This window comes from Dicentrarchus labrax, unplaced genomic scaffold (genome assembly GCF_905237075.1).
Source record: "Dicentrarchus labrax unplaced genomic scaffold, dlabrax2021, whole genome shotgun sequence".
Lineage (NCBI taxonomy): Eukaryota > Metazoa > Chordata > Actinopteri > Moronidae > Dicentrarchus > Dicentrarchus labrax.
Window position 1 is genome coordinate 18,382,727 of NW_026136709.1, and position 27,833 is coordinate 18,410,559.

The 27,833-nt window shown below is 41.8% G+C and overlaps 3 protein-coding genes across 10 annotated transcripts; 2 read left to right on the plus strand and 1 right to left on the minus strand.

Moving 5' to 3' along the window:
* Positions 1-565: 565 nt before the first annotated feature.
* zgc:111976 (uncharacterized protein LOC553663 homolog) lies at positions 566-7,075 on the minus strand. Of its 7 annotated transcripts, none has more exons than XM_051410689.1 (18): positions 6,925-7,075; positions 6,069-6,114; positions 5,773-5,864; positions 4,549-4,624; positions 4,414-4,468; positions 4,196-4,322; positions 4,097-4,125; positions 3,854-3,925; positions 3,682-3,756; positions 3,330-3,406; positions 3,190-3,252; positions 2,451-2,565; positions 2,214-2,338; positions 1,969-2,090; positions 1,646-1,844; positions 1,444-1,539; positions 1,088-1,190; positions 566-1,011 (listed from the first exon to the last, which is right to left on the minus strand). In XM_051410689.1, exons 3-18 carry the CDS (start codon positions 5,854-5,856, stop codon positions 654-656), a joined length of 1,776 nt encoding a protein of 591 aa, XP_051266649.1. In that variant the 5' UTR covers positions 5,857-5,864; positions 6,069-6,114; positions 6,925-7,075; the 3' UTR covers positions 566-653. The 7 variants fall into 7 exon arrangements, with proteins under 7 accessions (XP_051266649.1, XP_051266647.1, XP_051266648.1 ...); XM_051410687.1 differs by having other exon boundaries at positions 6,800-7,075; XM_051410688.1 differs by lacking the exon at positions 6,925-7,075 and adding an exon at positions 6,318-6,420.
* Positions 6,410-12,648, plus strand: ralaa (v-ral simian leukemia viral oncogene homolog Aa (ras related)). 2 transcript variants are annotated; one of them, XM_051410695.1, is made up of 5 exons: positions 6,410-6,559; positions 8,380-8,626; positions 8,766-8,974; positions 9,213-9,387; positions 9,469-12,648. In XM_051410695.1, the coding sequence occupies exons 2-5, from the start codon at positions 8,513-8,515 to the stop codon at positions 9,589-9,591; spliced, it is 621 nt and encodes a 206-aa protein (XP_051266655.1). In that variant the 5' UTR covers positions 6,410-6,559; positions 8,380-8,512; the 3' UTR covers positions 9,592-12,648. The 2 variants fall into 2 exon arrangements, with proteins under 2 accessions (XP_051266655.1, XP_051266656.1); XM_051410696.1 differs by lacking the exon at positions 6,410-6,559 and adding an exon at positions 6,671-6,763.
* A 702-nt stretch (positions 12,649-13,350) lies between these two features.
* cdk13 (cyclin-dependent kinase 13) lies at positions 13,351-22,903 on the plus strand. Its single transcript, XM_051410686.1, has 14 exons — positions 13,351-15,499; positions 15,950-16,513; positions 16,622-16,780; positions 16,901-17,040; positions 17,216-17,386; positions 17,481-17,670; positions 17,747-17,803; positions 17,917-18,018; positions 18,136-18,213; positions 18,760-18,876; positions 18,970-19,101; positions 19,197-19,393; positions 20,500-21,000; positions 21,358-22,903. The coding sequence occupies exons 1-14, from the start codon at positions 14,376-14,378 to the stop codon at positions 22,056-22,058; spliced, it is 4,233 nt and encodes a 1,410-aa protein (XP_051266646.1). The 5' UTR covers positions 13,351-14,375; the 3' UTR covers positions 22,059-22,903.
* The last annotated feature ends 4,930 nt before the right edge of the window (positions 22,904-27,833 follow it).

A 27,833-nucleotide genomic window follows, 5' to 3' on the forward strand; every position in this document is an offset into this window, starting at 1 on the left:
CTTTTTATTACATAGTAACATTATACATTATATGTGCCTACAGACAACTCATATTTCAGCTATATTGGGAGTTTCAATTCGACTACTCCTATACTTTCATACCAACTGCCATTTCTTTACTTGAGCTTGAAAAATGCAAGCGTGCCAAAAGTCATGACAGAGCTATTATATTTTTGATCAAAAATCAAGCCCTACCCTACGCATTCAGCAGAGCAATTTCTTTTTTTGAATGTGAAGTGTGTGTTGATCTCTACTTTACTCTTACAAGCCATCAAGAATGCATCATGTACTTTAACAATGTTTGATTGGCTCACATGGTACCAATCAACTGGGCTCTTGGCTGTCTGAGAGAGGTCAAATGCCAAACCTCAAACCTTTACAGCCGGCAATCTCTGCCACACTGGAATGCATAGTAAGAAACTATTTATGCAGAAGATGGAGGAGGCTGATGTGATCATACACCAACTGAATTAACAAACTCAAAACTAGAAAAGAGACTCAGAAAATGACTAAAGATACACATGGCATGTTTCATAGTAATCCTGAGTTTGTGTGAAGAAAACAGTAGCTTTACCAAAACATTTATTCAAGTCTTAAAAAAAAAAGGCACATTTTAAAAGCTTAAACTCATCACCTACAAAGCGAATGCAGTTTCAGATCAGCTCTGACAGTTGGCTGTTTTTGGTCATCCAGTGTGAGAACACACCCACAGGAGTGAAAGGGTAAGGGTTGACAGCAGGACTTATATTTATTTCAGGAAGGAGCTCAGATTTGGCTACAGACATGGCATAGCAAGCCGAACCAGAAACACTGAGGCCGTCCTCTGGCACAGATGCACTCTCGGAGATCGCGGTCAAGGCGCTGTTGGGGTCAGTCGCAGCGGTGCTCGAGGCAGCCGAGTGGTCATTTTCGGCCTCTGTGGTGGCCGGGTGGCGGGGAGAAAGTGGGGCAGAGGTGATCTCCTCTAGCTTGCTGTGTAATGTCCTCAGGGTGACAGGAAGGGACATACACCTGAGAAACAGTATCAGAAGAGACATTAAATTATTCATCTAAAATGGTAGATATACTGCAAGGCATGAGGCCATACCTCTTCATGACAGTGGAAAGGTATTCATCCAAAGAGGGATCCCCTATTCCTGCGCCGAACAAAGTGCAGCTAATCTGATGAGAATCAGATACATTCACCAGCACTGCAGCATAAAAAAAAAGCACCAATAAGTCATACAAGTTTCTAGTTTCTATGTCATTATCTCAAAATTATACACCCTATGGTCTTTAAAAAAAAAAAAAAAAAAAAAAAAAAAAATCCAAACCAAATCGAATACATAAAGGCCATTGTTGTTGATGCTGAAAAGTTGACATTTTTAAGATGTGGAGCCTGTCAGGCTCTGTCTAAACAGTGATACTTGCACCTGAATATAAAAATGTGTAATAAATGCTCACAAACAGCGAGGGAGTCAGTGTCAGGTCGGTGGAAGGTCACAGAAAAGCTAGTCTCAGACTCTGGAAGGACTTCAAAGTGCAGGTCACGAACCGAACCTGACAGCAGAATCCATCAGTAAAGCGTCACATAACTGACTGACAATCTCTCCACTTTTCCATGGATGGTCTCGTCGAATTTAAACATATTGTGATGTTCTCTTGCCTGTTCTGGCACGCTGAGACGTGATGCAGCTCCTCAGCAGGGTGTTGATGGCACACTGATGTCGGAGCAGCTCCAGTAGGGCCGGGACATGGGCAGGGTGGGTGAAGGGAATACTGTCCACTACGGCCCCTCTCTGAGCAGGCACCTCCCATGCAGCTCCAGGGAGAACATAACTGTGCATCACACCACCAGGAAGAGGCTGGACAGAAAGTATTGATTCTGTTTATGGTAAGTATTGATTCTAAGGCTGGCATAACAATTTAGTCTCAAATGAACCCAATTGCCATTGGTATTCAGCTTAAAACAGTGTTAAAAATACATACCACTGTAAAAATAGGATCTTGTTCATCTAATTTCTCCTTGAGGCTGTTAGTGCTTGGTGAATGTCTGATTAGAAGCTTGGGTAAGGGTGCCCACTGCAGGTCAACATCTGGTATGGTCACATCTATGAAATATCAGAGGGAGCACAGTAAGGTGATGCTTGTGGTGCTATTAGCTCAAATATAATTTGTTTGTGGAAAAAAACAAACACATTTCATAGATTATTTGTGGTGAAAAGCTGCCCAACCTGTAATTTGACTGAGCTTGTTTACAAAAGACGGCATCATCGGTATTCCTGGCTGCAGTTTCAGGAGAAAGCAGGCCGGCAGCATCTCATACTGCGCCTCAATCAGCGGCAGGAACACAGGATAACTGCCACGGGACACAATTTATTGAACACTACTGGCACTGACATTCCTATTCGCTGCGGGATGTAAAAGGAACGGTATCCTGTTGAGTGAGAGATTAAACAGTAACATGTCACCCCTGGGGATCCAGCTGTGGAGGCTGTGAGATCGCAGATGCCATCTGAAGCTTGTGAGCCACATCACTGGCACCTACAGTCACCTGGGCTGCCTGGACAGCTGTATCTGTCAGATCTTCAAAAACAAGAGATTTTTTGGGGGAAATACAAAACCCCTCGAGACATGTATTAAGCCTGGAACAACAACAACTCAGATTTTTTTTCCTGCAAAAAGGTGAAATTTCTACATTAAAAATCCTAAAAAAGGCTACTCCTACCTATTAAAAATACAATCTATTAATATGCAAATATTGCTTAGTTCTAAAGGTTTTCCTGCTGGACACAAGATGTCTCCTACTTCACTATAACATCCATTCTCAGTGTATGTGCACTAGTGACTCAAAGTTTCTACACCACACTTGTATAAATATGCATACTGGACCAGGTTTGACTAACAAAATATTAGTGACGTCACAAATCGTGCTAGTAGGCCACGCCCTTTTAAAAAAAAAAAATAATAATCACATCTTCAGTGAGCACAGAGAAACTTTCCTCTCAGCAGATGAATGTGAAAACATCCTTTTAGTGTCAAATTCTGCACATACATCACTCGGCACAGCTCAAACATTCAACTGTTGGAAAAACTTTAAAGGCCCTTTAAAGACTTTTTGGGAATGTGCCTCATGCATCCAAGCATTTAACAAAACCGTTTATGTTTACAGGCCAAATGTGAATCTGTTTGCCAGCTTTGACATCTTACATAAATCCGATGTCTTCATTTCATCAGTAGGGCTGATATAGAACTGGATAATCAGGGGGCAATCTGGAAGGATAGATTAACAATCAACCGAAGAAAATATACATACATAACTTGTGTTTTGGCTACTTGGTGTTACATACCTTCTTTTCCAGCTTTCAGATACCCAATCCTGCCATTGTTGATCATGTCCACTTGGGGGTCAGACTCCTTTGGGACGCTGAAAGCAGAAAAACTACTGATTCCATTTGTATTAGGGCTGCAAGAGACTCTTATTTTCATTATGATTAATATATTTTTTTAATCATTTAATTCATGAAACATCAAAAAGTATTGACAAATGCCCATCACAACATCACAGAGCTCAAAGTACAGTCAGCAAATATTTGGCATTCTTGTTTGAAAAATGACTGAAACAATCAATGCCAATTAAATTTTCTTCGACGCAGACTAATTGTCACAGGTTTTTGGCATTCTTGTTTTCATGTCACTTACTTTGGCAAACGTGACATTTGCTGTAAGTCGTTCCCGAGACATTGTAGAGATGCAAACAATTTTAATTGGATTTCACTTTAAAAAAAAGAAAAGAAAAGAAAAAGATATGAGCTAAATGACTGCAAGAGGCCCAACATTTTGAAGATTAAAAAGAATATTTCAAAGTAGGCACTTGTCTCCAGGGATGTTGTACTGGGTGAAGACGCCTGCCAACTTCATGGAGAACTCAGCAAAGTCTTTTGACCTGTGCCAAAAAACAAACCACCCCCGAAAACAGCCCAATCAGCATCTAAAAACAGTTTCTCTTAAGGAAATAATTTAAATAGCACTGTCATCTTTATCGCTGTAGTTTACGGGATAACAGTGCCGCCGGTTGAAAGCACATTTTAAAATGTACCATCGTGCTAACGCTTACCTCAGCAGCTGAAGAAGGGACTCGCTGGGCTGCAAGACAATTTCATTTTATTATCACGCACAGTAAAGGGGAATAATGTGAACAGCGCCGTCCACTTACAACAGGAGATCCTCCGTGTGGGGCCACTTTAACGTCCTCCACCCCGCCACATGGCAACAACACCACCTCCAGGTAGAACAAGTCGGCTGTCAGGTAGCATGTGGCCTCAGTAATGTGAAAACCCATTCTAGGGAGGATAGTATATTGTACCACTGTATTATATTACAAAAGAGATTAAAGCATATATCACATCAGACAGGGAAAGAAAAGCTCTCTACCCTTGTTGTTTGGCAATCATTTCCAGACGAGACTTCATGGTATTCATAGAGGACACTGAAATACAGAACGCCTTATTCACAGGTGAACTCAAACACTAAAATACATCAAGAATCATTCGCACTCTCTCTGTTTACCATTAAACACTTCCTGGAGCCTTTCCAGGGATCTAACCAGCGGCTCACAGGGTTTGGATTTATCTCTGGATTTGTCCTATTGGGGGACAAAGGGAAGAAAAAACAAAACACAACAATGAACCCGTTGTGTGGCAATGTCATCCTTGTGTAAACAGTCCTTGGTCCTCCCGGCCCATCCCGCAACACACAAACTGCACGACACTTTTGGTACAGGGAAGCGTTGACGTTTGTATGTTTAACACTGCGGGCTGCGTCATTGCTGCACCTGAGAGTGTGTGAAAATATACATTGTGCATTGCTCACATTACTTCTTCTTTGAGAAGTCTAGTCATACAAAAGTCCTTCTCAGTGTCACTGCTGGCAGGAAACTGCATGACTAGCCCCAGCTGTCTTATCCCTTTGGACCACACATCACTTCAGACCACCAAGTAATCAAGTTTTTTTTTAACCAGACTCCAGAGACTGACCACTGCCAAGCTCCACTTTGTATTAATCCAAAAGTATTATCTACCCTTCTGGTCCACCCATGATAAACCTAAAGAAAACGAACACACCCTCTCATAGCTTCAGCATACAAGTTAGTATAGCAGTGTTAAATACACTTAAGAACACTTGGCACCCTTCAGAATGTATAAAGCCACCCAGACAAATGATACACATCTGCAAGTGGAACATCTTACAAAGAACTGAACATAAAAAAGATATAAGAGGGTAAATATTGCAAAAGCAAATAACTGAGGCCAACGGATTGTGATTGGCTTGGCAAACAGGATAGTATTAAACATACTAGAAAGAAAGCCAAGGCCATAAGGCAACAACAACAACAAAAAAAAACAATCAAGCAACTTGAAGTGAAGTGAATCCAAGTCACCATCAATGCACAGACTGCTGATCCGCCAACAAAGACGTGTGTGTTCCAGGATAGATGATCTCATTCTCAGTGCATCACCACACCAGTTCCTGACTTGCAGCACATCATCATATTAGAGGATCATCACCATCCAGTGACGAGTGTAATGACTTATATTTAAGCAGTCATCACATTTTCTCTGCGTATAACTAGTAAGCTGCATATATTTCAAACAACCCTGCCAATGGGAATGTTGTGTGATTCACTGTGCTATTTAAAAAAGTGAGTAAAAAAATTAACATGCTGATAAAAAAAAAAAACTGCATGTATGCAAGAAGATAACCAGAGGTGGTGGTTACTGGAATTGGTCTTACCATGCATCTTCGGACAAGCTGAAATGTCTCATTCCATGTCTTCTCTGCAAATTTCAAATGCAGGTCAGAGATTATGGACTTCATAATTTAAGCTTTAAAAAAAGAAGAGAAACAGCCCATTAAACAATGTCAAATATTAAAAATATAATACATAAAAATTTAACTGCATTGCCTACCATTTTAAGACATTATTTACATCTTCGCATTAGACAAACAGTTACTTATTTTGGGGGATTTATTTATGATGTATGCATTCAGTCGTTTATTAAAAATAAAATAATTTAAACCAACATTACCTGGCTTTTAAAAATCTGTCACTCTTGCTGACTTGAGTTTCCCCTCCTGAACAAACGTGCAAACATTTATGCGGATTAGCCAATTAATCAATTACCTGCCATGTTCAACCACACCGCCCTTAACCTGTATTTTATGCGCAACAAGGGAGAAAATAACCAAAAATAACTTATTATATATATATTATAAAACCCCTCATAGCTGCATGTTTTCTTTGTTTGTCATGTGTGATAAATTAACGTTGCGTTCACATGAAAAGTGAAACAGAGTGTGGTTCTCCCAGGCGGGCAGGCGGGCAGGCGGGCGTTGTCAGACGGAGCCGAGCCCAGAGGACGTGCAGTCAGTCCGCCGCTAACAGCCACCAGCCAAGTCTCTGGAGTTAGCTCGGGAGCTAGCCATGAGCTAACAAGTAGCTAACGCTGACTCTCCCCATCTTTGCCACCACAGCTCAACCTTCGTGAAACGTCAAGGGGGAACCCTCACTCGTTTACCGGTAGGGTGATGTTAATTGCCACAAATACGGCCGATGTAGCTGTGTGTTGTCTGCCGTGCCACGCTAGCTCTCTTACGCTGCATCATTTAGTTGTGATTAGCTGCTCGTTATCGCTGGCTAGCCCTCCTTTCTTTTTTCCTTTAGCTTGGCTAGCGAGGAAAAGCTGCTGAGTTTACCAAGGATCGACCGAACATCTGTTGCTGGGTATCCGATTTTAAAGATTTTATCCGAGCCTCTAACCTTCATGTTGAACTTCCTCAAATGTTATCGTTAATTGACGGCCAGGTGATGTTAACCTGCTCGACAGGTTAGTTAGCTCGTTAGCCACGTCGCCCACTGGTTGTCGACCCTGCTAGCTGGCTTACCTGCAGCTGACATGTCGGTAGCTCACTTGCTGATAAGTTAATGTTATTATTAGAGTATTGTGCGTCGTCATGTGCGGTTTCAGTCGTGGGTTGTTTTAGTAACGGGGTGAAATTGACGCTTTGCTCCGCTGTTTTATCCTCGTCGTGTCAGTGTTATTAATGTTATTGAGGGGGCAGTTTCATGATGTACAGATAAATACGTCTAAATACAGTTGCAGCCAGTTTTGAGGTCATCGTTTCAACCTTTTTTGATACTTGTATTTGTGTTTCTGTTTCCTTTTCTTGCTACATTGGGGTGGGAATTGAACATGCCTAACGCTACTTAAAATGTTACATGAGGGTATGAAGATAATCTCTCCTCAGGACTCTTTGTTAAGAGATTTATTCCCTTACTATGGGGGTTTAAGTGGTTGAGGTAAAAGGAGATTTTTTTTTTTTTTTTACGTCAGTAGTAAATCGTAGTATTGACCATCAGTGCATGGACCCTTTCTGTTCATTTGTATAATGACCCATTGGCTGCATTCCCATCTGTATCCCTCATCCCCCAGAGGTCTGTGAGGGCCTGGGATAGGAAAGAGCATTAACACACACTTCAGGACATCATGGTATTCCCATAGTCTTCTCGGACTGTCTAGTATGAGGAACTGATCACTAAAGCGCTTTGGCGTGTGTCAGAATTTATCCACTCCTGTCAGAGTTTGGAAAATACTGCCAGATGTTACCCAGAAGCTTTTAAAAAGTTATATTTCTTTGCTGAAATTGCTTCCACAGGTTCATTTTTTTTTTTTTTTTTTTTAGTGGGATTTGCCTAATGTCTTTCATGATGTACTTTTGCTTACCTGTATGTCATCGATCTTGTCACAAACAGTATTTCCCCCCACAGGCTGCAAATGTGTTTAACATTCAGTGTGTGAAAGGTGGGTGCCAAAAAAAAAAAGAAGCATTGCATTCACAAGGCAGCTCCTGATTTGGCATTTTGCTGATTGATGATGAACGCAACTTTATTCTCATATTCGTGCAGATGTCTGAAAGGAAGATTATAATTGTAAGTTCAAAATAGTGTATTTGTGTGGATCGTTTTTACATGTTGTATGGGGAAACGCTTTTACTATTGCTAGGACTTTTTTTGTCATTGCAAAGGGGGGAAAAAAGTAAAAGGAATCGTTCACTATACCTTTTTTTTTGGTCATTTAACGGCAAGGAGGAGTGATAATGAAAAATACTGATTATAAAGCACTTTCTAATGCATCAATCTAGTGCCAGTGGTCATTACCTCGTTTTATATTGCTGTAGTTTTAACAAGGTACAGAGACTAATCCCTCTGCACTGCATTTGTAGTTTAATGGCAGTTTCTCCTGATTTCATTTTATTGCTAGAAGACACAGTGATGGCGCCGCAATCTGATGATGAAACATTTTAGGATTTCTTTTCTCTTTTCTCTCATTTTCTCCCCAGGAATTATCATCCAGGCCTTTTGTTGCAGCTGGAACCCTCTGAGTGCTTTTTGTGGTCTTCATTTCACTTCCCTCCACCTCCACGTCGAACTTCCTCCCTTTTTTTACTCTCGGATCTCCCGGTAGACAGAGCCATGGCAGCTGCTAAGCCAAAAGGGCAGAACTCTCTCGCCCTTCACAAAGTGATTATGGTGGGCAGTGGAGGAGTGGGGAAATCAGCCCTCACTCTCCAGTTCATGTATGATGAGGTGAGCAACTCGCATCACAGCAGTCAAGTAAAAATTCACACAAGTTGTCGAGGTAGGAAAAGTTTCTCTTTGTTGGCATGATGGGCGACCGAGTTGAGGGAAGTGGTTAACACAAAGCTTTGTTTTTCTTTCCTCGTAGTTTGTTGAAGACTACGAGCCCACCAAGGCGGACAGTTACAGGAAGAAAGTGGTGCTGGACGGCGAGGAGGTACAGATCGACATCCTTGACACAGCTGGACAAGAGGACTACGCAGCCATACGGGATAACTACTTCCGCAGTGGCGAGGGTTTCCTCTGTGTGTTTTCCATCACAGAACTGGAATCATTTGCAGCAACAGTAGACTTCAGGTCCAGTAGCATTTCAATGAGTTTCCCCATCTATTAGCATTTAATGACTGTGGCCATTAGGTATTTTCCCCCTGCTGAAATAAACAAACAACGTACGCTCTTTTGGCATGTCGGAACATCATTACATGCAAATGCATTTTCTACAATTTCACCTCATTTACATTACACTTAGGGCAACTTTAGCAAGCAGTAGTCTGTTTACATAATTCATGGCTGACTGACATTTCCTGTTCCACAGGGAGCAGATCCTGCGAGTGAAGGAGGATGAGAACGTGCCCTTTCTCTTGGTCGGTAACAAGTCAGACTTGGACGACCGACGGCAGGTCAGCGCAGACGAGGCGAAGGCACGCGCTGAGCAGTGGGGCGTGTGCTACGTGGAGACTTCGGCCAAAACCCGTGCCAACGTTGACAAGGTAAATTTGACTAGCTAAGGACAAGCATCTCTGGAAAAGGCTTACGTTGTTGAGACACTTTTTTTTGTTGTGCTTTTACAGGTGTTCTTTGACCTGATGAGAGAGATCCGGGCAAGGAAAATGGAGGACAGCAAAGAGAAGAATGGGAAGAAGAAAAGTAAAAGTTTGGCCAAGAGAATTAGAGAGAGATGCTGTATTTTATAGTGGTAAAAGACAGCAGGGTAGCTGCTTATGTACATATACATTTCTCAGACTTTTGCATTTATTTTGTGCCCATACCTGACCATGACTTTCTGTTCCTGGCTAACAGGACATCTGACCGTGTGTCAGGGAGTAGTAAGGTGGCACTCCATACACCATTTATAGCTCTAACTTTTTATGTGCTGACACTCCAAATAATTTATGTTCTCTCTCTCTCTCTCTCTCTCTCTCTCTCTCTGTCTGTCTCTCTCTCTCTCTGTCCACGTTACAGAGTGTAATAAATGGATGGTGTTTTTAATTTAGGCCTAAGCTTGACAGAGGCTGAGCCTTGAAATGTTACAAAACTCTTTCATTGTAAAGTTTGATGTGTATAATATATTCAGACAACTGTGCAGTTCAAAGCGCTAGAAATGAAGGTGTCAGAGCCAAGGTTTAAACGGGGAAGATGTAACTGGAGCTTGGGTAGGAAATGTTGAAGTGTAGTGTCAGCAGTGTAGTGTCAACGCAGAATTCATCAAGTGCCACCAAGGAAATGTACATTGCACTGGTGAATCTATGAAGCATTTTAATTGAGAGATTGTCGCGTTAACTTAGCCACAGCCGGAAATTTGATGCCATTCCTATTTGTCGTTTTACGCCTCAGTTTTACTACGTTGTATGGTTCTGAACACTTCTTTTTATCTGTGAAGTCAAACGTTTCTCTCTTCTCCTCCTATCATATCAACGAGTATAAGATAAGCGCACTAACGTTTCCCGTTTTCTTTCCCCTTCGCGTCACTTTGTTGAGTCTTCTCAAATGCACAAACAACATTGATCATTACCCTTAAACCTGTGAGGGATTTTACAACACTTGAACTTTTTTCAAATCTCAACATTTCAGAAGTTTTACCTCACACGGCTAAATGAGTTTCATTGCCTTTTTTTTTTTTTTTTTTTTTTGCGAAACAGGAATCCCTGGTGCTCTGATAAAAGGTGATTCCATAACACTACATCCTTTACATGCTGTCTTGAACACATCTTCAAGTTGATAAAATAAATCGCTTCCAGTCATGTAAAGATTTCTTTTTGCCAATTTTACTTTTCCTGGCTCAGACTTTTAATCACCAACCTTGTATTCCTCTGTTTTGTTTTTACTTAAAAAACGTATTTCGTAATAGGGATTTAAGTGGGAATACATTAATGGATAGAGAGAATTTTGTTTTTAAGATAAAATATTTAAAAGAAATGAATGCAGGCTTGATAGAAGTATGGTGGTACCTGTCCAAAAAGGTTGCTCTCAGTCTCCAAAGAAAAAACGCTAGCTAGTACAAACAAGTGCCCACTTATTAATGGAACTTGTTGTTGTGAGCATCAAAAGTAAGCACTGCAGTGTTCCTGGTGGTGGCAAATGTTGAATGGGAAAATATCATTCTGAATGGCCTGGGAAAGAAAAATGTAAGGTTAATTCATGTACAGTGCATCACTGTTGCCTCTGTCCATTGTGAATGTGAATACCCCCCCAACCCAACCCAACCCAACCCAACCCATCCTGTTTGCCTGTAATCGTAGGCTGCCAATGATGTGCAGAGTTTAGAGGACATTGTCATTCTGCTTTGTTCCCCTACCCTTTGCATTAAGGTGTTGTAACATCTTAATTAATTGTTCATTTGATCTAGTAGTTATACTTTTTACTGGCGGGTGAAGATTGAAGCAGTGTAAAAACAAAAATTGGCAAAATGAGAACGCTATACGTGATTATAGACCAAAACACACTGTGAAATCTGCCCCTCCATTCTCTTAGTTACCCCTTTTTCTGACTGAGCCACTACTAACTTATTTAAAGTAATTTATTTTTTATGATTTTCAGTTGTTTTTAAAGTCTGACCACCATCCAGAGGTTGTCGCCACATTTCACTCCGATCCACTTTAAGTAATTAACAGAGGAGTGAATGTGCACCATTAAAGGACTTCCTCAACCAATAGGATGGCCGACACTGGAGTCTATGCAAACAATTATGTAATTGCAACGAGGAAGCGAATGCTGTTATAAGATATCTGACCACAGCTCAGAAAAAAAAAAAAACCCAAAATCATTCAAAGAATTTAAACCATTTTATTTTTCAAGATACTTTATGTTGTCTCGTTTACTCCCTGAGTTAATACATGAACACTAAGTAATCACTGGCTTTGATTACGGAGATTTGTTTGTCATGTAGTTCAATGTGTCCATTGGCAGAAATGCAAAAGAATGTCCGTGGTATTACTCGTTAACTGAAAAGCACACAGTAATGAGAGTTTTAAAGATGGGAGGGTGGGATGGGATATGCGAGGTGAACTTTGAACCCAAAATGTTAGGACACCGTGGCATCAGAATGTTTGGAAATGTAGTTTGGGTTAATATGTTTTTAAGGGCTAACCTCCAGTACACCACACCATGATTGAAACACCCCTGAAAGGTAAAAAGCGACGGGCAGAAACTGACATGTAGTGTAAGAATCCCAGCCTGTGACGGCGTACCTTCCTTAGCTTGTAGCCATTACATTAAGTGCTGTGTGTTCATCGTTGAGGATTGCAGAAGCTAATATTCTTAAAGTGACCACCGTAGTGCTTGCTTACTCTTAACATTGGCTTAACACAGTCTAATTCTTCTTTTTTAGTGCTTTTTTTTCAGAAGCAAGCATTAATCATAATACTTCTACTTCTTTTCTTTGTGTCCATGTATTGTTTTAATAGACTTGATGGCCCAAATATTTTCAGCAGGGTTTAAGGGGTGATACTAAAAACCGATATTTGTGTGAAAGCTATGAGCGAACTGTCCTACTGGGTATTAAAATAACTTGTTTTGCCTTTTTATATAAATACCCTTGGAATTAAAAGAAAAGAAAAGGTATCTATGTCTTTGATTGGATGGTTGTGTATGTATGCCATCAATTAAATGTTTCCTTCATGTTTACTTATTTTGAACATAACCACTAATGTAGCCTATCTGTTTGTGAATGCAAGAGGTGAAGCTTACATTTCAATTCATTTTTTGTGAGTTATTTGGAAATGGCAAATAAAAGTGGATATTACTAATAATAATTTTCCAAACGTATCCTGATATTATTTGTGTGAAGACGCGTGTCCCGGATTGTTAGAATGAGGAGACTCACATTAGTGACACTATCTGAGCAGCTGTAATATATTTTCATTTTATTAATTTAGTTTTATTGTCACTTTACGTCACATTTGACATGTTTGTATGCAGTTTTAAGGCACAATTTAACTGCAGTAAATTGTTCCTGTTGCACTATAGTGTGTCACACTGATATAAGGTCTTCCTAATGCCAATGTCATGCAGGAAGAAAAGGGGGACGTATTGATTTACCACAGTACAGAAGTGGATGTGTGCTCTTTACGGTGGAACTTGAGTGTTAAAAATAGCATTCACCGAACAAATTAAGACAGCTGGTAGCGAAGTCAAATCAGTGTATAATTGACAACATGCACACACATTTAGTATCAACATTTTTTTAAAGATAATGTGAGATACTGGGTTTTAAAAAACAAGAAAAAGTGGAGCGGCGGGTGAATATACTCAGTATTTTACATAACACTAGTAATAGTTTGTGGAGTACGGATAAAACCTACAACGGTCCCACACATGTTCTGTGACTATATCCAATATGTTCTCATACCCTCGTTTATTTTTTTTTTATTTATTTTTATCATGTTTATTTTGTGTTATATTTTGAAGGCAGGGGTTTCCCTCGGCGGTGACGTAACCGCTGAGCTGGATTACGCATACGGGTACCATTGGTCCACACCGACGCACAAGGCCCTGTAGTTTGAAAGCTGTCTGCGGCCCAGGCGAGTAGCCACATTGCGAACAAAGTTACAATATTTTGAAATAAATTCAAGGAATTGTTGAGCTTGTTTTTTTTTTTTTTTTTTTTTACCCCCCTCTCCCCACCACCAACCCACCAACCCACCGGTGTTTGCTACCATGCGGTGGTGAGAGGGGAGCGACCACCCGGCGGGATACGAGGAAGCAGACGTGTGTTTGTGTTGTTTTTGGGGTTTTTTTTTTTTTTTTTTTTTTTTGGAGTAGCATTGTTTTATTGCATCTTCACTTGGAGTTGCATTGGACTCCGCCAGGAGAGAAAGAAAGCTAGCTGGCTAACGTGCTTTAGCTGGCTGGCGGCTATCCGGCCAACTCGCGTGTTCTCCACTTCCTCGTTGCTCGCTGGAGATGAGATGGAGGACGAGAAGAAGTTCCTGAGAGGGAGACGGAGTTGGTTCACTTGCTCTTCAACGCTATCCGGTTAATGGAGTTCCGTGCTTTTTTTTTTTTCTTCCAGAAGTTTCAGAAGAAGTGTGGGGTTTTTTTTAGATTTCGAGGCGCTTCGGGCCTTTTTTTGTGCTTTGACCATGAAACCGAGTGGACGCGGTTAGCTGCTTCGGAGGCTAGCTGGCTAAACGCGATCATTAGCTGGCAAAATCTGGGAGATGTCCGTCCTGGAGTACAATGGTTGAGTACCGACTGGCTCTATTAACGAAACACCGTGTTGTGGATTGTATTTAAAGGAGTCTACAGGCGCCAGGTGTGATGAATTATCGTCTGAGGGGCAGCTCAACCTCAAGCTGGCTAGTTTTGTAATGCTAACGTTAAGCTTGTGATTTTTAGCTAGCTAGCTGGCTGGCTGTCTTAATTGTGCACAGCTAGCCCAATGTTTTGTTCCGCGGCACAGCAAGGAACATAGCTTAGGTAAAAGTATATAATATAAAGATTATTCTCGACGTGGCTGTAGCGTTTGTATTGTGGATAAATGCCTAATTCGGAGGTGCTTCGTGAGGGTCGGGGACGGAGCCCCTCTGCACAGAGAAATGCTAACAGGCAAGACAGGCGTAGTAAACCAGGGAGCGGTGCTGCTCAGCGAGACAGGCACCGTGAGAAGAGGCGGTCGTCGGTTTCTAGGAGAAAGAAACGCCGGCAGGCCCGGGATAAAGACTTGTGGCCAGCCGGTACAACAGGGGACCCTGACAACGACCGGAAAAGCACTTTTGAAAAAGAGGCTGAACTTAGGACATTGGTAGAGTATGATGATGTGAGCTCCCAGTCAGAGCGATTTTCGGGGAGCCCCTCTCCTAAACTTGACCCCCATGCCGATAGACTCTCAGTAGACCGACTCAGCGATGTTGACTATGATGATAATGGACCAGCATCCCCAGACAGAAGTCACCCGAGAGACCGGGAGGCAGTATGCATTGGCAAGGAAGAACAAACAAGAGGACCATCTGAGAGGAGCAAGCAGGAGAAGGAGCTTGCCAGGAAAAAGGAGCGCCAGAGCCGTGAGAGAGACTCCTCAAAAGTTAGAAGTGGAGGTAGCCTAAGTGGCTCTAAAAATCACAGAGACACTACAAGGAGCAATGACAGGAATGGTAAAAGGACGTCTACGTCTCAGCCCTCACAATCTGCAGATAAAAGGGATTCAAAAAGACACAGGAGTAAAACAAGATCTGATAAAGAGCCCCCGTCTGCATACAGAGATGACCGCGAAGACCTCAGGCCATACAGGAGAAGTCCTGGTTTCAAAGCCGAAAGTCCCTATGGGACATCATATTCATATAGCTACCAGTTTCCTGGTGGTTATAACCAGCTAATATCTAGAAGAAGTCCGACTTATGGGAGCAAAAGACTCTCTCCCAGTTCCACATATTACAACCGGGATGGAGACTCGTATGGGGCTTATGGTATGCCGAAGTCACCCAGTTCATACTCCAGCAACAAAAGGAAGCGATCCCCCGCGAGCCCAGCGAACTGGCGCAGGTCCCCGAGTTTTGGCCGACACAGTCCGTATGAACAGGGAGAGTTTGGTTCAAGTCCCTATGGAAACCGCAGGAGATCACGGAGTCCATACAGAAAGTCCCTGAGTCCAAGTCCAGATGTCAGGTGAGCTATAAAGCAGCTAATAGGAAGATGTGGGTTTTTAATTTGTCAGCCGTAGTGTAATTGTGTAATTTGATGACGTACAAAGACAAACCTAACTACTAAATTCAATGAAAACGGTTCTCTCTACAATGTCGATAGTAGCTTTTGAAAGAATCGAGCAACGAAAACAAGGACAAAGTTGTAACATTTATTATTACTTCTTTCGATATTTGCTGGCATTCTTGTACCTTTTGCAAAAGTTTTTGACCAAACTTTCTATTAAGTGAGAAAAGAAGTACTGCAAGTGACATTGTAGAATTTGTAAGATGCATGTAGTAGCACGCTTTCCGTGTTTGTAGTCGTGACCCAGCATTCTTCATATTTAGATTTTGTTTTTCATACAAGACAATAAAACCATACATGAAGTTTAAAACAAAATCTGAAACAGTGTTCTTGTCATTTTCTTTCCAGGCGATCTGCTAGGTCACGTAGCAGAAGTCCATATTCCTCCTCAAGGCATTCACGTTCTCGCAGCCGTCACCGCCACTCTCGCTCCCGCAGCCGCCCCTCTAGCCTCTCACCGAGCACGCTCACCTTCAAAACCAGTCTTGCTGCTGAACTCAGTAAGCAGAAAAAGGTGAAAGCTGCAGAAGCAGCTGCCAAGGCCAAGAACTCCAGCAACACATCTACTCCAACCAAGGGTTCCTCATCTGCCCCCCAGCCCAGCCCCAAATCCAATCACTCATCCAGAAAGGGCCGCCCTCCCTCTCCACCACAACCGGAGAAGGGTCCCAGGACTCCCACATCGAGCCAGCCTCAGTCTCCTTCTGACAAGTCCAAGAGGACCACTGACCACCAGACTAGCAGGGACAGAGATGGAAAGGGGAAAGATGACTCTGTACATCGGGATAAAAGGAAAGCACCAGTATCTGGAACGAGCAAAGAGAAGGAACGAGCCACTGGTCCACTCATCTCAACTCTATCATCCCTACCATTGCCCCAAACTGTTCTTGAGCACATGGATAAAGGAGAAAGGTATGGGTGTGTTGTTATGACAACTGACATACAATTTTTATGCACCTTTTATACTTGACTGTCAAGGCTCACTCACACTCTCTGTCTCTTTGTCTCCTACATCTTCAGCTTGAAGGACAGCTCGCTCTCAGGGAAGAAAAAGTCAGAGAGAAAGGCCCGTCAGCTTCTTTCTGACTTGCCTCTGCCCCCCGAACTTACCGGTGGCACGTCTTCTCCGCACAGCCCGCCTGAGGATAAAAAGTCCCAAACACTTCGCCGAAGACCTAAGTATGTTACCGTACTCTTAGAGCCATATAGATGTTGTTTTCTGCTATTGTTTGCTATACTACATATATTCACTTTGCTTCCACTGAAATGTTGTTGTTTTGTTTTTTTTGTAATTTCCAGAATTTGTGGCCCAAGATATGGTGAGATTAAGGAAACTGAGATAGACTGGGGCAAACGCTGTGTGGACAAGTTCGAGATCATTGGAATCACAGGAGAAGGCACTTATGGTCAGGTGTACAAAGCTAAAGATAAAGACACCGGTGAGTGTTTTGAAGATGCACATTCGTTCAACTTCACCCGTCCATTATCCTCATTAACATTTTCCAGAGGTGAAATAAAGGATGGTGGTGATGATAATCTCTTATCTCTAAAGTTCTGTTAAAAATACAACTCGTGAAGTGGTCCTGACACTCTGTTCTTCCTTCTGTTTCATAGCTGAAATGGTGGCTTTAAAGAAGGTTCGGCTGGACAATGAAAAGGAGGGCTTCCCAATCACGGCCATTAGAGAGATTAAGATTTTGCGACAACTCAACCACAAGAGCATCATAAACATGAAGGAGATTGTCACAGACAAGGAAGATGCTCTCGATTTCAAGAATGATAAAGGTACGTTGTTTTTTTTCTCATCGTAGTGGCTTCATGGTCCTACCACACAACGTTGATTTGTTTAATGAGTAAAATCTTTATTCTCTCGCCTCAGGTGCTTTCTATCTTGTATTTGAATACATGGACCACGACCTGATGGGTTTGCTTGAGTCTGGCCTGGTCCATTTCAACGAGAGCCACATAAAGTCTTTCATGCGACAGTTGCTGGAGGGACTGGATTATTGCCACAAGAAGAACTTTCTGCATAGAGACATCAAGTGCTCTAATATTCTGCTCAACAACAAGTGAGTCCTCAATACTGAACAGTATTTATGTTTTATTCCCGACTACATTTAATTTCTTCTTTCCCCTCCCAATCAGAGGTCAAATCAAGCTTGCAGACTTTGGTCTCGCTCGGCTGTATAACTCTGAAGAGAGGTGAGCCTCCTGTGTACTTTGCAGATGTACACCACTCCTGTTAATCTTCACAATTATTTTCACTCTTGTGTGTGATATTAACAGACCCTCTTGTCTTTTCTTCTCATGTTCAGTCGTCCATACACCAATAAAGTGATTACACTATGGTACCGTCCCCCAGAGTTACTTCTGGGAGAAGAGAGGTACACACCTGCTATTGATGTGTGGAGCTGCGGGTAAGAGCACAACTGATATCGACTTATATTTACTTAATGTATGTCACTGTATGTTACTTGATTATCTGCCCACTCATGTTTCTTTGTATGAATTGGATCTTGTTTTGTCTGTCACAGATGCATTCTTGGAGAACTGTTCACAAAGAAACCAATTTTTCAAGCTAATCAGGAGCTCGCCCAGCTGGAGCTTATCAGGTGAGGTCAGACTGAATCAGGCAAAACATGTTGATGTTTAAAAATTTAGATTGAGTTCTGAGCTCTTGGTGGTGCACTCAGTCACATAGACTGAGAAGTGGTTTTTGGTTATCTGAAACAGCAAGAGAAAGCATCACTAATTTCTTCCACTGATCGTCTCAATCGACCATGATGCCACGCAGCCACAAGATGCGTTTGGATTAATAGGCCCCACTTGTTTTGTTTTGCGGGGAACCCTGAAAATGTGTGAAAATCTTTTTTAAGCTTTGAGCTCTGAGCAGCATAAAATGGAAAAGAACACAGCGGTATCCTTTTACTCTCTCTTATACTTTCCTGACTTGATTCACTTACAATATCGATGGTTGTGTGGGAGGAGAGGAAATAAGCTCTAATGAAGGCAAATGTGATGAACTTTGAAGAAACAAGTCAGGCCAGTTCTCTGGGTGTTGTCAGAAGTTATTGTGGGACATGCAGGATATCAGTGTTGCCGGTTATGTACACACATATGCTGCATTCTGCTTAAACAAATGAATTTCTGTCTTTTAGCCGAATATGTGGCAGCCCCTGCCCTGCTGTCTGGCCAGATGTAATAAAACTTCCCTTCTTCAACACCATGAAACCAAAGAAACAATACAGGAGACGGTTACGGGAGGAGTTTGCTTTGTAAGTCAATGTATATAATGTCTAATTTAATATTCAAGGATTGGGCCCTCCAGAAGAGCACTGTTCTTATTATTGTTGGCTTCTGTTGTCCAGCATTCCTCCGTCTGCCCTCGACCTGTTTGACCACATGTTAAACTTGGACCCCAGCAAACGCTGTACAGCTGAACAAGCGTTAGGCAGCGAGTTCCTCAAGGACGTGGACCCGGACAAGATGCCACCACCAGAGTATGTTTTTCTTCATGTTGCATCAACATGTTTATCACCAGGATTACAACATTGTTAATGTTTTTCACCGTGTTTAACTGTTTCCATCTCTCCAGTCTTCCACTGTGGCAGGACTGTCATGAGCTGTGGAGTAAGAAACGGAGGCGACAGAAGCAGATACCGGAAGAACTGGCGGCCCCTAAGGCTCCCCGTAAAGAGCTGGGCCTTGACGACAGTCGCAGCAACACCCCCCAGGGCTTCCCAGCTCCTGGAGGTATTAAAGCTCAAAATGCGGCTGCTTCTGCACTGCTGGGTGAGGTTAACTACTGTTTGTATTTCTACTGTGTTGTTATAATTGGCTTGTCAGTCAGTGGTAACAAACTTTCAGTTGCACCTACTTGTATGAAAGGTGCTTTACACTGTGATTTGAGTGTGATGCAGTGCATCCAAAACGAGTACATCCGGTGTACATGACAAACGGCTTCCAGGGAAACACGGATGCAAAATATTCAAATTTAGTTGAACTTTAATACTGTAGAGGTTGTAAAAGCTTGGTTGCTTCTTGGATCCAGAATGTAACTCATTCTTTCACTTGCTCAATTAATCTCTCCTTTACTGAACCACACTGTGTGAACCTGTCGCACACACAAGCTCACATTATAGCTGAACAGTACACTAAAATATGTTTCTGAAACAATTGAAGGTGAGAAATAGGCAACACAGTAGCAGCTGCAGCATTTGATCAGCACTGCCTAGTTTGACAGTTTGATCTGAGTTTCGTGCTGTACACTGGACAGGCTCACTAAGAATGACTTTAAAGTAGCCACGCCCAAAGGCATACCCTGCTTTATCGCCACTTTAGTCTAAATGGGACCAGCGTTTACTAAATGAACATCATAATGTATGGAAGAAGAATTGAAACAAGCAATTAGGACATAAACTCATGAGGAGACTGTTTACTGAGCTCATACATCAAATGAGAAGTCAGGTCATTTCTGCATAAGGTATCACATTTTTATTTCAGCCAATGGAACTTCCCCTGCTGGCCATAATGAAGAATGCAGGTTTAAGACACTTTGTGTTGGCTTTATATCACCCTGGAAGCTCTGTCCATTATATATACCATCAATGGTTGGTCCTAGTGACAGGAGTGATCCTGTAGTCTAACTTTGTCCAACTTGTTTTCATTTGTACATTAATTTCCACATGGGAGAGTGTTTGTCTATGTAATTTAAATTTGTATTAAAAGGCCTTTTAAAATGTTGATATACAGCACATTGTTCTGTGATTTAAAATATTTTCAATCGGAGCTTTCAGTCAAATCTTTGATACGGTTGTTTAGAATATTTTGTCCTAGATATGTGTTCCCAAGGTTAACAATGAACCTCCATGCTAATGTTATTTTCTCTTTTCCTGCAGACGCAAAGGGTCCGAACTCTCAGTTAACCCAGGAGCAGCTGGCGGTCCTCCTGAACTTCCTCGGCCAGCCCAAGAGTGCAGTCAACACGGCCCAGTTTGTCCAGTCCATGAGCACAAAGGTCAATCAGGAAACATTACAGCAGCTCTCCAAAGCCCTGGCTCCCAGTGACCCAGCTGAGCCTCCTCCTCAGCCTACACCCACCAAACCTCCCCAGCCCGGTGCCCCTGCAGGCGTACCCCGCACACCCCCGATGCCCAAGCCTCCATCACCCCCCATGTCTGCGCCGTCAGGTATTCCAGAAGGAGAGGCCGCAGCTGCCACGCAGACAGCCATGACAATGCTGCTGGCTCAGCTCCTCCAGGCTCAGCAGGGTCAGAGACAGGAATCAAGTGACGGTGGAGAAGGGGCGGAGAGTAACAACCCAGCAGGGGGAGCACCAGGGGGACAGCTGCTACCTCCAGAGGTCAAGCAGCCTCCGGAGCCCAGCCCAGTCTCTCCAGGTAGCCCTTCCTCCGTTTATCTTTTCAGGGAGACAGCTGAACGTAGCGGAATATATCTCTTCCTGCAAGCAAAGAAATGTCGATGTGAAAATTGTCATTGACATTAAAGAACATTGGTTTACCAGATGGATTCATGTATAAAGAAAACAGATTAGGCCAAGAATCAAGGTGGAGTTTGTCATGTATGAGCAAGTGAAGTACAGTAGGATAAAGGTAGTTAAAAGTATGTATAATAAGACTTAAGATTAGATCAGAAGTACAAGAAAAAGTCTAAATAGTTAGGAAACAAAGAAAAAGAATTAGTAAAACAATAAGAACTGAGTACCAAATATAAAGTTGTACTTTCTGTCTTTTTAGTGTCTGAAGTAGGTGGAGTGTCCATCCTGCCTCCAGACCAGAGACCACCAGAGCCTCCAGAGCCACCTCCACATGCTGACCTGGACTACCGCCAGCCTCCACCTGAACCCAAGACTGGCCACGCTCCCCCTATTGCATCTGCAGGTGGCGGCGATGGAGGGAGACCCCCAGAGCCAGACTACCCACCTCTCCCCACTGCAGAAGGGCCTGGGTACGGGGGAGACTACAGCCATCCTCCTCCTCCACCCTTCACTCCTGCAGGATTTGGGGAAGGCTACATGGGTCACATGTTAGGCGGAGGCCTACCACCTCACGCTCTGAGAGAAGTGTTTAGCGGACCAGGCCAGGCTGCCGGATCCTCGGCCGCTGCAGGCGTTCTACCCCCGGCCCACCCAGACCCCTTCCCTCCAGGCGCTGGTGCCACCGGTCCCAGCAGCATGGTGTTCACAGGGGACAAGGACCACCGTTTTAAGTACAATCACAGCCCTTTACCTGTGGAGGGACAGCCTAACCCCAATGCTATCCACCTGTACAACCACGCAATGGCTAGAAAGGATGGTGTACCTCCTCCCCCACCCATCCCAGCACCAGGGCAACCCTGGGGCTCCCCTTCCCAAGTCGGGGCGCCACCACTACCCCTCGGCTTTGTCCCACATGTGAACTCAACAGCAACAATCAGAGGACGCGGCCTGCCTTTCTGAACAACTGGAAATATGAAATGGCAGTCTGTGACAATGGACAAAAGGCTTGAGGACTCAGTGTTGAGCCTGAAGCCTCTCAGGCCAGACCAGACAGATCTGGAGATGCACACTCAGTTTGTAATAACTTAAATCTGTGTAAGGCATTGTATTCCTACTCAGTCTGGAATGTGGAGTATGTTGTAGAAGGACAGCTAAATAACACCGGAGGAGCTTTTCTTGCTCATACCATTTTCATATTTTTTTGTAATCTATTCTGCTGTCTTTTAAATTAAACTTTTACCTTTTTTGAGTGTACATTTATCAGGCCGGGTAAATTTTAAACTTCTACCTTAGCCTTTCTGTAATTGCTCCAGGGCAAACTAGTATTAATGTTTTGCACTACTGACTGAAGTAGGCGGAAACTATTTTAGCTATGAAAGGAAATGGATGATGTGCTTTATCTGCACAATTAGGAATATGACCAGTAATGTAGTGTCCTCTTTTATTTTTTTTTTTTATGGCCATGATTATGTTGAAACAATGATGGCTCAGTTGAATGGGTTGATGGCTTAGGTATCAGCACAGGGAGCTATTTGAGGAAAAGGACTGTTAGTTCCGGAGAGACTGGTAGCACTTGGATGACTGCAGCAAATTTGATCTGACTTCATGCAGAAAGGCTGTTTTTCACTTTAAATTCCACATGCCTTTCTGCCAATAGGTGTTGTAAAATCATGAGCAAAACAAAAAGACACGTAACCCGAGTTCAAAAAAGGAAACGTTTTTTTTGGTTTTTTTTTTGTACTAAAATAATTTTGTCCCCCTCCCTCCTCCTTTGGCAAATGTTTATTAAAGAAATGCCAACAATGTATCATTGTCTGTTTAATTACTACAAGCATTGCTCTTACAGTTACATATGTATATACATTGTAAACGTCGTAGATGTGACTTCATAGCTCACGCCACTGGATGGCAGTGTGATGTCAAAATCACCAACCCTCACTTACCTGCAGCGTGCGCCCATTGCAACAGATGAATGAGCTTTCTGTGGTGCAGATTGACATTCAGCGCCGCTACTATAGGCAAATGTACTCGCTTATAAGTCTCACTCAAAACCAACAGACCTTAGCAGCCACAATTTCACTGCCGCTAAATCTTGACACTTAGAAAGTGTACGCCATTCATAAGATGACAAGCTCCTTCAGTAAGTCAGTATAATGCAAATGGACATATTTTGGCTGCATTCGTAGCATGAAAACTCTTATCTGCTTTAAAAAAAAAAGACACTGCCATGTCTCCCTTGATAGTCTGAGCAGTGCTAACCTGGCAAAGGAGATAGCAGCACCCATCAACTTTCAGACGCCTAATACACAACCTCAAACGCTGATAGAGAGCAGTGTGACTGTCGGGAAGAAAGGAAACGTTCTAATAGCTGACAGCTCCCAGTGGACTCAGTCTTCAAGCACTTTAACTCGTGCTTTGAACTTAAGGGAAAACAGTTTCTCAGAGATCATAAACCAGTCCCCTGAATGCTCCCTCTTAATGCCAACTTTGATATGAATGTTTCTGGATGTCAGCAGACCTTGTTTTTTTTTTTTTGCATTTTCACTTTAAAAAACAAAAACAAAACTTTGCTCATACATCAGGTTAAAATTAAATGAGTTTTCCAATGTGGCCTTGCTATAGAAAAACATTTAGAGCTAAACCTCTGCCTGTACACTAACTGTTTTGTGAGTTTATCCTTAATTTGATACTTCCAAAAGAACAATGCATAATGTACATCAACACACATTCCGAGATACAAATATATCTAGTAATTGCATATAATTATAAAAGTAAAAAGCAAAAACAAACATTGTTTCAAAGATGTAAATTAAATTCCTTTCCTATCAGCTTCAGTTGAATCATTGTTTAAAAGCTCCTCAACCTCAAAACACTTCCTTACACTACATACAGGAGGATGCAAGTGCAAGGACTTGTACCAGAAAATGTTCAAGTACTGGGAACTGACATTAAAAGCTGCCTAACTGACCTTAAATGCTCTAACACACCACACAGGGCTGTCGCTTCATAACAAACTTGACGCAGAAATCATACTGGAGCCACGGATGGCAGAAGCACCGTCCAATGAATGATATTCTACATGCAGCTCAGCGAGGAGACACACATCTGTCCTTTGTTTTACTCATCATATCCACATCTGAATTTGCCACACGTCACATTGCTGGTGATGAAAAAGTGATTATCTCTGAGGGGTTCTGTTCTGCAAAGCTAATTCAGAACGTGGATGGCAGCTAGTCTGTGATTAATACGGCGTGGATGATGGATTGCTGGGAATTTACGGTAGCTTCGGTGAGACTGGCAGCATCATATTTTTTGTGCAAGTGATTGAAACAACAGCGAGTAGAATTTGAAGAGGAGATGAGAGGAAGGAGACGGGGAATGTATGGAAGACGACGGCTTTTTAACCACAGCAAGACTCAGTATAATAAAATATATTTAAATTGTAAAAGCTTGATTACCTTTATATTTCAAAGACAAAATATATCATAAAAACATCAGCAGCAGTGGTGGAAAGTAATCAAGTACATTTACTCAAGTATTTCCATTTTATGCTACTTGCTACTCTTACTGTACATTTATTTGATACATGTAGTTACTCTTTACTTCACAGATTCAGATTAGTAATACAAAATATTATCAACAACTAAAATATGGTGTTTTATTATAGATGAAGCCACCCAACAGTATATAAAGTTATTAAAATAAGCTCCAGCTTCAACAGTTGATATTAATTATGTATCAATAATTAAAATCCAGTAATATAATAAACTCTGCACAATGAGTACTTTTAGTTAAGGTACTTTAGGTATATTTTTAGTTTATACTTTACTTTTATTTGCGTAAATGAATGCAGGACTTTAACAGAGTATTGATACCATGTGGTATTACTTAGGTGATTAAAAAATGATACTACTTAAAAACAATACATACAGTACATTACTGTGTAAATATGCTAATTTGCTTTCTTTGCGAGAGACCAATCGATACAAACTCACATGTCTGTATCGTACATATGAGGCTAGTGCCATGAGCCGTTCTGGGAAATAGTCAAAACAACCGAATTTCCCTTTAAAATCTTCAAAAACTATTAAAATTATAGAAGTAAAAGCTTTGGACAAAGCCAGAGCTGGTTGTTTGTTTCCAGTTTGTGCGCCATGCTACCCTAATTGGCTACAAATTTACCCGACCAACATGTGAGTGGGTATCAATTTTCTCCACCTACTCTCCTTTTAATTGCACATAATGTTACTTTTTTAACTGCAACATTTAAGCAAATATTGTATGCATCATTTCTCCCAAATTTCCCCCTACAAAAAAAACTGTTGTTAAAATGAACTTCTGTTGGCCTGAGTACTGGTTGGCTGTACCCGGCACGACTTTACATTTAAGAGTAGGAAACTCCACCTGGAATGGGAATAAGGTCAGCAAAAATGTTTCTGCTGTGTGTTCATTCTGCTTTTTTTTAAAAGCTACTTAAGAAATGTCAGACACGAATAACAAATGCAAATTAATATTTAAATGTGGTTGCAGAGAGGGAAGCGCAGCAACCACACTGACAAGAAAATTGGCAAAAAGCGAACCAAAAAAAAAAAAAAAAAAAAAGCTAAATAAAAACATCTCATCGCATAATTGGTCACAGCCTGGTCCCTCTTTTCTGCTCTTTGACAGTGTTTACTACATCCTGGTACTTCCTGTCATTCCCCCCACTCACTGACACACACTATACTTTACTTGTGAAGGCCTTAAATTGTATGGATTCACACACACACACACACACACACACACACACACACACAAACACACACACCCACACACACACACACACACACACACACACACACAAACTGTACTTCCCAGCTGAGGCACAGTGTGGTGCTAAAGGACTGGAAAGAAGACGATGACAGTGAGAAGCACCTCAATCCATCAGCTGGATTTCATAAAACTTGCAAAACTAAAAATGATGACCAAGATATACCTCTCATCCTTGAACCAATGCCTATAAATCCAAACACATGCCCATTAATAGTGATGTGTGACAAGCAGAGCTGGCAGAGTGAATTCATTCTTGACTTGATGACTTCAGCGGAGAGGGGCTGAAGACTTTCTTTAACTTCTTTAGCTGCTGGCTCTCGTTGAAAGTGGAATACAGCCAATTCCATTATGATCCACAAGCTTATCATGTTTGGATAATCAGAGATTCAGCTTGACTTGAGCTTGTTAACTCATAACTGTTCCAAGGTGGCTTGAGGACAGGGAGAGGCGCTACCTGTGCTAACATTTGACAGTGGAAACGGGGGGAAGGAAAATAATTAGGAGTTAAGGATGATTTATTGAAGAATTAATGTGCTGACTTTGAATTAACCTTTGAGATTTTGCAGTAACTGAACCATAATGTGACCAACAGTGCATCACCGTGCCTCGGGCCATACTGCTCCTTGAAGAGGTGAGTCAGCTGAACTAATGGCTGTTTAATGGCCACCGGTCAGAACTTGTTTTCTTTTTGTGTGTTTAAAGAGATTGAAACGGAAAGAGAGAGAAAACGCACGCCGCTGACATTTTTAGATAGTGTTTTGTTTACAATTTTTTATTTTATTTTTTTTCTTTCTGAGCGTTTTCCTCCCGGGGCTGTGTTCAAACCAGTTAATTAAAATGTGAAATCTAAAAGTAGTGGCAGCGAAACAATAGTTGTGCAGTCTTCCACATGCATGCACAGCAAAACTTTTTTATGGTGTCAGTAATTACGCCTGCTGCATATTACTTAAGCTTAGGTAGGATACCAACCATTACAGGGTGTTAATCTCTCTTAATGAGCGGTTTCCTTTAAAGACTCTGAATTAACTGCACAATCTCAAAGACAGCGATTTACCTAATATTCACAGAATGAGGAGAGTAAAGCCTTCAGAGTCGATCCATCATGATGAAGTGTTAAAGGGCAGCTTTTCCACCCCGCTGCTGTGTGTCAGGTCTGTGTGTTCAACAGCAAGGTGACACTCTGCCCAAAGGTTACATGCACTGACCTTTATAGTGCTATTTTCACACATGGTGGCAGGTATGGCCTCTGGTTAGTGAAACTGTCACATAACAAACAAAGATCATGTACTTGATCTTCATGACTGTCAGCTTGGCTTTTGATAACCAGTGGTGGAATGTAACTAAGTATGAGAGTATTTTCTTTTTATACTACTTTATATTTTACTTTTTACTGAACTAAATTTGTTTCATAACTTTTTTTGCTTAGAGAATATGATGTTTTGTAACAACTGACTACTGTACCAAACGATATATTCAATTAGAGCTGAACGATTAGACATTGACAGAAAAAAATTAACTGCAACTATTTTGATAAAATGGTTTCAGCCTCTCAAATTGTGAGGATTATTTGCCTATAAAATATAATTAGTTGCAGTCTTAAAATACTGAAAAATGAACCCCACCTCAGCCAACTGCAAAATCCTGCTTTGTAATAATATAATATATACAGTAATAGTATTATTTTCTGCAGACGTATGATAGCTAAATTACATGTTCCTGATTATACTTGAATACTTAAGTAACAGTGTGGTATTAGTAGTTTTACTTAAGTAAAGGATCTGAATACTTCCTCCACCACTGTCTATTCGCGCTGTGAAACTTCTCCTGTGTTTTTATGAGGAGGAGAATCAGCTAAATTTCACGCAAATTAGACACACAAACGTATTACTTAACCATATGCACGTGTTCGTCTCTGTGTTTCAT